General features: G+C 43.0%; 4 protein-coding genes across 4 annotated transcripts; 2 read left to right on the top strand and 2 right to left on the bottom strand.

Annotated features, from left to right (window-relative positions):
• Positions 1-1,584: 1,584 nt before the first annotated feature.
• On the bottom strand, positions 1,585-4,277 carry O0I10_010773 (uncharacterized protein; the record flags this gene model as incomplete). Its single annotated transcript, XM_058490748.1, has 14 exons — positions 1,585-1,811; positions 1,873-1,914; positions 1,986-1,990; positions 2,054-2,104; positions 2,157-2,253; positions 2,307-2,347; positions 2,416-2,549; positions 2,609-2,790; positions 2,860-3,084; positions 3,152-3,354; positions 3,411-3,545; positions 3,609-3,769; positions 3,845-3,957; positions 4,016-4,277. The coding sequence occupies 14 exons, from the start codon at positions 4,275-4,277 to the stop codon at positions 1,585-1,587; spliced, it is 1,878 nt and encodes a 625-aa protein (XP_058338537.1).
• A 542-nt stretch (positions 4,278-4,819) lies between these two features.
• On the bottom strand, positions 4,820-8,819 carry O0I10_010772 (uncharacterized protein; the record flags this gene model as incomplete). The annotated part of the gene is made up of 20 exons (XM_058490747.1): positions 4,820-5,797; positions 5,857-5,907; positions 5,967-6,071; positions 6,136-6,237; positions 6,295-6,399; positions 6,452-6,535; positions 6,597-6,659; positions 6,720-6,856; positions 6,920-7,031; positions 7,114-7,266; positions 7,320-7,484; positions 7,536-7,669; positions 7,728-7,952; positions 8,004-8,065; positions 8,124-8,228; positions 8,284-8,307; positions 8,370-8,403; positions 8,461-8,546; positions 8,609-8,633; positions 8,693-8,819. 20 exons carry the CDS (start codon positions 8,817-8,819, stop codon positions 4,820-4,822), a joined length of 2,877 nt encoding a protein of 958 aa, XP_058338536.1.
• A 262-nt stretch (positions 8,820-9,081) lies between these two features.
• On the top strand, positions 9,082-10,326 carry O0I10_010771 (uncharacterized protein; the record flags this gene model as incomplete). The annotated part of the gene is made up of 1 exon (XM_058490746.1): positions 9,082-10,326. The coding sequence occupies one exon, from the start codon at positions 9,082-9,084 to the stop codon at positions 10,324-10,326; it is 1,245 nt and encodes a 414-aa protein (XP_058338535.1).
• A 186-nt stretch (positions 10,327-10,512) lies between these two features.
• O0I10_010770 (uncharacterized protein) lies at positions 10,513-11,184 on the top strand (the record flags this gene model as incomplete). The annotated part of the gene is made up of 1 exon (XM_058490745.1): positions 10,513-11,184. The coding sequence occupies one exon, from the start codon at positions 10,513-10,515 to the stop codon at positions 11,182-11,184; it is 672 nt and encodes a 223-aa protein (XP_058338534.1).
• Between the last annotated feature and the right edge of the window lie 33 nt (positions 11,185-11,217).

Raw genomic sequence — 11,217 nt, 5'->3', positions numbered from 1 at the left:
TTGTGTAACTTGAGTCATTCAGCACAGGCGATGCATGATTCTTGTACACTATCTAGGAATAGTTCAAAATGCCAGCTAATAACCTTAGTCCTCCCATTCACCTTTGTTGTCCAATCCAATGCATACGAACGATTGTCTTGCTCCAGCCCATCATCTCCACCATTCAACTTTCTTGATTCGAGTTGACCTGATAGTAAGGCAATGGCTGTTGTTGGATCATCATTATCATGTAGAGTGTAAAATGGCACACACCCTTTTGCTATACGTGAGGATCATCATTTCTTTTATTTACGTGTACCTGTTGTCTATCGTGAGGGTGATTATCATGATAGGTGGATGGTGTGTATAGGGTAATTGATGAGTGGCCTCAGTGTAATAGCAGTAGGGGGATTTAAACTTGGGGGACAGCAGCTCCACGACTTGAGACAACGCTTCTCTTCTTTTTCTCCCACCTTTCCTTATTCCATTCACGACATTGCGATCAAGGTAGGTAATGTGTTATCAAAGAGTGCTCTTGTTGGCTGTGAGGTATTAATGTAGTTCTGAACATGCATTGTCAGGGAGTGAGCGTGTCCAAGTGCTGAGGAATGAGCGTGTGGGTGGATGGTGGTAGCCATGGCGACATGGTTGCTTCCTCTTGTTCGTTGCTATTCCCGCTCTACGCTTGGTGTCAACAGGTACATTCAGAGTCCAATGTTGCAGCAGAACTTGTTCCATTGACGTGTTAGCTTGTATAGAGGGCAAGTTGAGTCTCAAGACGTGGGCTCGTTTGGGGTTTTGTTTCGGCTTTAACTACCCTACACCATGGTGTTCGGTTTCCAGTAACCAACAACAACGGGTCTTTGTGTATATGGAAAAGGCAAGTGCAATGAAACAAACAATGAAAAAGGGCGTTTATTGTGTATGTGTGCTGATAATGAATTGAATAGGGTTCTTTGGTCAGGCAATGTAACTTGGGGGCATCATCATCTCTTTAAATTCAAGTCCCAGCCTGTATCAAGTGGCCGCTGCGTCGCTCTGCACTAGCCAAGTGTGTTGGAAAAGCTTCTTGGATCGCGTCAAAGACTCTATAGGCTTGCTTTTTTATTTAAAATGACGACGATTACGAGGTTGACAATGATTACAATGATTACGACAATGACGATAATGATGACGATTACGATGGATACGACAATGGCGATGATTACAACAATGACACAAACAAGCGTGGGTTGCCTTCCCTTGCCAAGATGATGTTACCTGATTGCCCCCCTCCATATCTCGCTGACATCTACAAGGAGGCCTGCAAGATTCCATTATCTTACGACGACGACGATCGTGACAATGCAGCTAGACGAAATAAAACATTGTTTATTGCCCCACTTGGACCTTGCTAGCTTAATCCCCTTCTTGCTTGCTTGTGGATGATGGATAGTATAGCTTACTAGATGGAATAAAGGATGTGATTTCATTATTGGTCTTGTAAGAAGTATATGCCTTTTCTGATACAAAGATGAGTTGATCTTTTCATTACAGTCCATTTGAAACATTCAGTAAAACTCGCTTTATTCTTTTTACTGGATGGTCTACCAATTGCCTATTCCATTAAAAGGCACCAGACACATAGCCTTGGAAAGGAATACCCGGTCCTCCAGCACAGCCGCCACCAGCACATCCACCACCAGCACAGCCGCCTTTGTTGTTACCACCGTAGCTAGTAAGCTCACCCAATTGACTGGCTACTTCAGGGCTTATGGTGGTTTTCTCTGATCCAGTTGTCAGCTTGGTATGACGGGCCACGACCCAAATGCTCTTTGAGGATAGTCGCATATCTGAATTCATGCGTGTGATATTAGTTACATACTTTAAAACGGGATAAAGCGGTTTTCTTACCTTTGTGCCAGTATACTTCTTTGTCAGGTGCTGAGGATTCGTCTATAAAAGCATATCATTATATCAGTACGCAATCACCTTGCTATGCTTTCGACCTTTTCCGATGTGCGTACTTATACTATAAGCGCGAGTTAGAGTCATGTACTGAGCCATTGTGCTTAGAACATTATATACTACTCACGTCTTATTCGTTTCATCGGTACCAATGTTTGATGCTGCACAATTGATCTTGCTATGAGAAGGTTTAGTACATGGTGACGAAAAGACGTTGGGGATGTCATTACCCAATGTAGCCGTAGCCAGTGCCTTGAACAGCGTCATACGTGGTAGCTTGTGCATCAGCCGATTCACGATAAATTTGATAAAGCGCTCCCACGTTTCCTATAAAGGCCATGAATACACGATGCATATGCAATGATTAGGGTAACCCTTACGTCGATCATGACAACTTGAATCAAGATGCAAATCCGTTTCACTATATGGCAAACGAGGATTGTCAAATAATGACATCATTTGTATGCTTCATTGTGATTGCACACTTACCCTGGTGCTACGATGACAATGCCATCTGGAAGATTTCCATAAACAAAATCACCTGGATCGTCGGCGAGCACTGCTCCTTTGATTTTGTTAAACAAACTTCTTCCTCCACCGTCATCCATTGGCTGATCGTTATCCTAATAAGCATACAGGGTTAGCGCACGAGAACAATCGTTTCATGTTCCATTACACAAACCTTGTCATTAAGCAAGTTCTTGCCCTTGTAGCTTTTCTTCCATAATTTGTTGGTTGTCGCTTCAAATTTGGCCAATTGGACGGGATCGATATTGTCATCGTGATTGACATACTGCCTCACTCGCTGTAATGTGTATTCTCGGTACTTTTGTGGGTGAAGCATATGGGTGTGCCATGCAAGATCTTTTCAGGGCGTGTTAACTTGACATGATGATAGTATTGTTATTACCGAGGATCTATGTATGTACATACCAATCTCGAGAGTGGGCACCAATATTTCGCCACGATGACGCCTCATCATAGTAAGAAACTTGTAGTATTGCCGAATGCCGCGACCAATACCAAAGGGAACCTGCCAATTGACTACTTGTGTTGCCTTATGATTAAAGTCATGCTGTCGCCCAACCGCCTGAATCAAGTCGATAGAAAATGGAGATGGGTTGCCATGGTAAGCCGATCGAATGCAACCAACAATGCCTAATGTGGTCATACGCCGCATGAGCATGGATACGTAATATGATACATGCCATGCGAATATACTTACGAGTTGTGAGGTGAGGGAAGGTGCAATCCTTCTCCTTTGAACAAGCTTCGATCTTTTCTATTAAGTCATCGATCGAGTCCTTCGGATCAAAGAGACCCGTTGTGGGATATAATCTCTTGCCGATTTCAACAAGTTGGTCCATGGCGCGAGATTCAGGATAATCTATCAAACGCAATGATCCATTACGTCTAAGCAATGTGCCGCTACACAAAGTATCTTAGCTAAACGTTCATAATGACTCAACCCTGTCACTGCTTACGCTAGTCGACATCCTGTACGTTCTACATCCACTGCAAAATTCCTTAGTGAGACGGTGTATACGGTTGTTTCTTCATGACAATGGTGGCATTGGATGCTCACGTTGGGATCAAAACGCCAATTGGTGTATTGCGGCCTGCATAAAAAGAAACATGAGTTTTGTGTTACTTGCATTTGATGAGATGCATGAGCTACAAACCATGAACAAATCATGTCCTTGTTGCAGAAGCTACACTCCATAGTGAAATCGCCCTTGCTCACATTGTCGGCTGTAAGATTATATGGCTCATCATCACCATAAAGCTCTTTCCAAACTTGAAGATCTTTCGCACTTGGCTCTGGCATCAATCCATTGGTATGCTAAATGGATTTATCAAAGTTAATCTTCACGTGAACATGCAGCCGAGGGTGGTTTCTGTTTTGGTGTGTGCTTACCAAAAGTTTCAACGGGAAGTCTGCTTTGAAAGATTGAAATTGAACGTTACGTGCAAGGTCTTCAAAATAACGGAAAGGACTAAGCATATGGGCATGCCACATGTAAGCAACGTCTTTGAAAAGTTAGACTACCACCCATACATTGAAGCTAAACGATGCATTGGCTTTTACCTAAAGGGGGCGGAATTATCTCGGGTTCTTGGCTTGCTTTGTATTGGTCCTGGATATATCGTAGCCAACGTGTATAGCGCACCTCGGCACGGGAAAGCATTATTTTAACAAGATCAGGTCCCAAGGTGCTCTTGTATTGGAGGAACCGCTCCATTAATGAGATGTAATAGAAGCAATTCTCGATCGTGACAACATTGTTCAGTTTTGGGAATGTAACGCCGTCTTCCTCGCTGGGAGGTATTTGAATGTTTGCATACTTCATCGTAGTGTAATAGTGATCTGCACAAGGAAAAACGGTAAATCGATTACTCTTTTATATGGTATTCACAAATGTGGGGAGGAAAGAAATCGTGGGTGGCTCAGCGTAAGATCTTCTATGGCGTCATAGAGTTGTTACACAATGCCAAATTGAGATACAAAGATGACGATCAGGTACTCCCGTCAACCGGGTATCAAAGATCACCGCGACAGTACAACGGGGGTAAGAGCGCAATTTTGTCATGCTGAGCTATGCTGAGCAGGATAGGTATGTAAGCTATACCAAAGTGCGTAATATGACCATAATCCTCTTCAAACTTTATACCACAACCTATAAGACCATCATGTGCTTTACATGCATGCACAAGCTATTTGACATTATTCACCTATTTAGGTACATTTATATGCGTCATTGGATGATGAGACCATGCACTCGGTGTATTTTGTGTGACAGAACAACATTCGAGGTAAAAAGAAAAAGCAACACATGATTCATATTATGCTATAAAGGTATATATGGTACAAATTTTTACACAAGGTACACTACTATTTTTTATCGTTGTCGTTAATGAGACGTTGTACTTTGGACAATGGACTAAGATCTCCTTCATAATCCTCGACCTCTCTTTTCTTTAGATCAGCAAGTCTTCTTCGTTTCCTGGTTTGACGTCGTTGCCTTTGTTGGGGATATTCGGGTTGTGAATTCTCCAATGATATCGATTGTTGAGTATCCACTGTATCATCCTGAGAGGGTACAACAGCGCTAGATTGGATATCATCTTGTTGATTCGTTTGTTGAGTGTTTGGTCCATCAGATTGCTGTGTATCCAGCGTAGCATCTTGAGAAGCTGAAACAACACGGGGTTGATTATCGTCTCGTCGATTCTTTTGTCGAGTATTTGGTCCTTCATGTTGTTGTGTATCCATTGTGTTGGATTGATTATTATCTCGATGATCTTCAACATTTTTCATCTCTTCGGTAACTGAACGATCGACGAGTGGCGTGTCATCATCACCATTCTCACCAACGCCGACATTTGGTAATCGCAAAACAGGCTCAAAATCGCTACCGAGATACTCCAAAATCGGTGACTGGTCAGCTTCTGATAGTAAAATTGGTTCTGGTGATGATGAAGTTTGTTGCTCACGACGAGGAGTTCCCTTTTTGTTGGTAGCTTTGCTGCTGTTTCCTTGTTGCTTCATCTGCTTCAATTTACGAGAAAGACTCCTGGCCACTGGTTTGTTGGTAGCTGATGGGGATTCCACTGCATGCTCTTCAAATGTGTCATCCACAATATGAGCGTCGTTGTTACCATGTTGTTGCTGTTGTTGTGGTTGTGGCTGCTCCTCCTCCTTATTTCGTGCTTCTTGTTCGCCCGATCCCTTTGATAATCCATTCACAAGGTTGTAATTCTCCCTCTCCAGTTGGCGTATTCGATCTTCCATCAAGCTCGACGTCCTGGTGAAACGAGATATTTCAGTCATAAATCTCCGTTTCTCGCCTTCAAGTTGTTTCACTGCCTCCTACATCGTGAATTAGTACAAGTGATATTCCTTAAAGCATTACAACCTATGATATGTACCTGAGCATGTTTATAGTCAGCTTGTTGCTTTTCTGCTTTAGTCAATGTCCTCTAAGAAAAGATAGTGAGTATTTGCATTGCACAATAAAATAGCTCTACATGACACTTACCTCCTGTGCTCTCAAAGTCTTCTCTTGCGATTTTGCACGCTCTTTCGCTTCGTGGATGACTTTTTCTAGAGCCTTTTTCCCATCCTCCGCTTCTGCAAGATCACCCTGTAATTCATTGTTAACAAATCTCGAAGTCAAGCCCATGTTGTATTCCATAAATATATGATACCTTGAGAGATTCAACAAGCATTTCGAGATCCTCCAGTGTCTTTCCATCCACCGCCTTCTTTTCAGATTTTCGTTGCTGCTTTTGCTTTCTTTCAAGGAGCTCCTATGATATGGATCAGCAAGTGATTTCTGCTAGCTTTCGTCATTCTCATCCACTCACACGCAATCTTGTGACATGATCATCTTTCGATTTGATCGCTGATTGCTTCAATTCAAGCAGCTCATCCTGATCGTCTAAACGCTGCCTTGCTTGTTGAAGAGCCTCCTAGATTAAGGTATCAGTAATGCTCTATGGCTCCGCTCAGCTCCTTGTTTACCTTTTGTCGACGAATGGTGTTCATCTTTTTATCAAGGACCGCCTTTTTGTTATCCAGCTCATTCTGCCGTTTCTCAATTTCATCCTACAGATATATAAAATACATGTTTAACACCTCTTCTCCAACACCTCCCATAGTTACTTACATTCAGCGATTCAACGACTTGTGTTAGACGCTCTTTTTCTTCATCAGCTGCTGTCTTTGCATCCTACGAGTCTTAGCGTCAGCTTTTCTGTAATCATATACCTTCACTTTCCCTATATTATACCTTCATGTCTTGAATCGTAGTGTCCTGTTGATGAATGACCGAAAGCTGTTCTTGCATGATTTGCTCATCTTTTTGGATTCTGGCATAGGCGTTTTGTAGATCTTCTTGGTGTTTCACGCTAGCAGCACTGGCACAAACTACATATGAAAGTGTCAATTTAGCATTCCGCCTAGTTTTGATTCCATCACATCCAAACTTACATAGGGTAGACCTGAGCCGAATGATTTTCCCATCCAATTCTATAGCCTTGGTGACATGTTTTGACTCTTCATAAACAGCTTTCAACCTTTCCAATTCCAGACGACGCCCCATCTACATAACAAACATCCATTAAAGCCATCCATCATAACATGCTGCTGGAAACAAACACACACTCTCTCTATCCAGATCCTACCTTCTCCAATTGATTCTCCATCATCTTCCTTGTTTCGTCCGATTCATGCCGTGCGCGTGCCTCGTCGACTTCGACTCGATGAAGGTCCATATCCTTAACATTGAGTTGCTGAACAGCGTTATTCAACTCGGTCTCAAGATTGCTTGCTCTAATCTTTAAGAAAATCAGTAACCTTGTAATAATAGGAATTCTACAAGTATACTTACATGCTCCGATTCATATTTGCGTTGCAAGGTGTTCAATTGCTGCTTATACACGTCGATCATTCGGTTGTCCACCGTATTGCGTATGGCAACGGTCCTTATTCTCCGCACTGTCTGCATGAGCTCCAAGGTATCGATCGTATCTCTCACCACGTTGTCGGGATATTCCTGTATGCAATGTTAGATAAAGATGGGATCTATGTCATATTATGCACTCACATTAATGTACGCAAAAACGGCTGTCTTGCATGGTCCACAAAAGCATTCAGCTGTGATCTTGGTGAGCAAATGATTCGTTGAGTTGCTGATGCTGCCTTCGAACTCCAAATCCGCGTAGTCGTTAAGAACTTGCACTGAAATAACGAATATGGAATCAGCTACAAGGATAATGTATGATGGATAGGTGTTTACCAAGGTCTTGGAATGCATAATGCTGATCACCGACAGCTGACGGCTGACGCCATGGGAATAACAAGTCGATAATGGTCAACGTTCCAAGGAAATGGCGATCATCCGATAACCGAAGCCTCAAAACAAAGGGCACTCGTGATCCTTCTTTGGTATTCTTCCAAATGTCATTGGCGTTGTTGACTCTTCGCATAATGGTATCCAATCCGTGCTCGCCAATGTATTGCTCTTTGTCATCGATGTAAGCACAATGAAATGAAGAACAAAGGATGGACTTACTCTTCAATTTGCGGTCCGCCCGTAGATCGTAGCAGTTGTTGTTGTCACCAAAACCTAGGAAGCTAAATTGGTTCATGTAAATGTAAAATGTCTAATTTCCCTAAATGATAATATACTCACGCATAATCCAATTGAATGCTTCGTTTCCCATCCCTTTTCCTTGATTCGTTCACGTAGTTGAGCTGCTCATCGAGGTAAGATAAAAGCTGATGAAGGATTGTTTGTCTAGGTTTCATTGTTAAAGGTATAAGGATAGACCACAAAGCCATATGACGCCTACCTGCTCGTGAATGGATCCAAAGGCCTAGATATCATCATGTCATCAATACTCTTCGACTCACCCCATCCCCATCGAAGAATGCTTACCCCGTGCTCATGAAAACTGCAGCCGAATTGTATCCTGCATCATGTAGTATGAGAACCCTCTATCATCGCTATCATGAAATACGGTACATACCTTCAAGAGCCTTTTGAACCAGATCTTCGACTTCAGGTTTGCACTGTTCAGGTTGTGTTACACACCGAGAGAAGTTGTATCGTTGTCTACATATGCGCACAATGAGTCCGTTGATACGTAGACGAAGGGGTTTACTGTCGTCAAGTACCTGATTTGTCCAAACGCGGTAATGTCTTATGTATAACGATCAGTACGATCTAGGAGCATAAACGAGTGTTGAAAGAGAGCCTACCAGGTGGATTGTCGATAGTGATAAAAGATTCCGAAGCGAAGGTGTTGATTTGAATGTGAGGTGACGACAAGGAAGGTCTACTTGATGGATGCAAGCAAGCAACTGTGCGGATCTTTGACACGGCCATTGTGAACGAAGAGAGGAGACATAAAAGGTTGTCGGTATTCAAGGGCGCCTCTGGGAAATTATAGTGGGCTTTATACAAAGATGCCAAATCACATGATCATTGATGCTATGGGGCAAGTATATAGATATGGGTGTGTGTGTGTGTGTGTGTGTACCTTTACGTCTAGTACATAGATATACGGTTATCAATAAATGGGGTATTTGTATTTGGGCATCTGCTCATATGGAGGAGTCGCCTCTCTTTCGCTTCCTTGTATCACAGCATGAAAATCAACGACCTTCCTCCCGAAATCCTAGCTTTGATCTTTCAAGTCCTACCTTCCCAATATGACTTATTCCAATGCGCATTGACTTGCAAACACTTTAACGAAGGAGCTATACCACTGCTTTGGAGAGCACCCGACTTGTCTCAAAACAACCAGTTTTCAAAGTTCGTGAGATGCTTGGCATCTAGTCGCAAACCACTCGGCCATTGGGTACGACGTTTCAAAGTGGATGTCGACACACACAGCATTGGGGACCATGATTGCATCAACCTTGTTCAATACATGCCACAGCTTGAAGAGTTCATTGTCGAGAATGCAGAACGATTGACTGACAAGAGTATTTGCAAGCTACCAGAACTTTGCCAGCAACTACAAGAGCTGCAGCTTGAGAGAGCCGATATCACCTACCGTTCAGCACATTACCTTGGACGTTGCAAGCGCTTACGACGATTGACGTTACGAGACTGTTCCAAGCTCAATTCTATGACACTATTACCATTTGCAGAGTGCCCACTCGAGTACTTGGATTTATCAGGGTGCAAATGGCTCAATGCGCAGGATACAGCTTACGATCTCCGCGCTTTTCATCGTCTCAAACATCTCGACATTGTATGCAGCGACCAAGGATCAATGAATGAGTTTATGCAACACCTTACTGTGGATGATGAAACGGGACAAACGATCATTCCAGCACTCACATCATTCTCTGTAACCGGTCGTAATCAGATTGGTGATGATGCTGTGGTCCAATTTGTTCAACTTCACCCCCATCTTGAATACTTGACACTTATGGCTTGTGCTATCACCGACATTTCTTTGGATGCGATCCAACATCATCTACCTCAGCTTCGATTTCTCGACATTTCATATTGCGAAGGTGTCTCTCAAGGAGGTGTACGCAAGCTAATCCAGCATAGTGAAGGGCTCGAGATGATTGGATTGAAAGGATGTGGAATCACACCATTTGCAGAACTTTTATCCAATCTATCGTCGTCACCAAGGAGACCATTGATCGATCGTCTAGGCCAAGTTGAGTTAGCTATCATTCGCTCTGCACCAGAAGAACACGTGCCAACATCACCACAAACGACACAACAGCAGGATGACGATTCAATCCCAATGGATCATGAGCTTATACTTCCACAAAATGATACGCCCGATCCCACACAAGAGATGCATGATCATTCCATTTTTCTCGCTTATGCAGCTATTCAACGTTCCCTGGATGCCAACACGTTGTAAATGATGATAACCATTCCCCTATTCCACATTATCGTACTTTGTAAATATCTTCTAGTATTGAGTAACATGCTGCGGTTGGTTGGGTGGCACAAGTGATTTCTTTTATCAGTGTTGTGGCGCAGTAAGGATGAGAGTAGTATATATTGGGAAGCAACAATAGAGAGAGAAAAGGGGTGCTAAATCACAATGTCATCAATACAACCATCAACTTTTCCTCCTCATACTCTTACCATTGAGCCTTACAAGCAAGAACAAGGGTTACCCTCTATAGGAAACTATATTATTGGACATTTTGACGAGGATTCGATTGTAGTATACCAAGCTTATTCACCTGAGATTGCTGAGTATGCTGTCAAGCACCAGCGTTTTGGTGGTGATGCTTTCAGCTTTAGTCGCATGTCCTGGATCAAGACCAGCTTTGCATGGATGCAATACAGGAGCGGGTGGAACACAAAATCTCGTCAAGAGCGCACATTGGCCATCAAAATGAAGCGTGCAGGATTTGATTCTATTGTGGCGAATGCAGTGGGTAGCAAGTATGTCCAAGAAATCCATGGCACAAAGGAAAACTTTGAGCAGCTCAAAACAAGTGGCGAGGTGCGTCTTCAATGGGATCCGGATTATGTACCAGCGTTGACACCTCAACGACTACAACGACGTGCCATCCAGCTGGGTTTACGTGGCGAAACATTGCGGCGCTATGCAACCGAGTGGGTCATTTCGATCGAAGACATCACGCCCTTTGTTGTGGAAATGCGGGAACGACTACGTAGAGACCCATCAGGGACAACATTATGGATGCCAATACAAAGAGTCTATGAATCATACAATAACGACGTAAATCATACCCCATCCTAAAAGGTGTAAAATAAAGAGGACACATCATCTCGT

This window comes from Lichtheimia ornata (genome assembly GCF_029851405.1).
Source record: "Lichtheimia ornata isolate CBS 291.66 chromosome Unknown scaffold00075, whole genome shotgun sequence".
In the NCBI taxonomy this organism is placed as follows: Eukaryota; Fungi; Mucoromycota; class Mucoromycetes; order Mucorales; family Lichtheimiaceae; genus Lichtheimia; species Lichtheimia ornata.
Note: the sequence above shows the minus strand (reverse complement) of the source record. Positions and strands in the feature narration are given on the sequence as shown.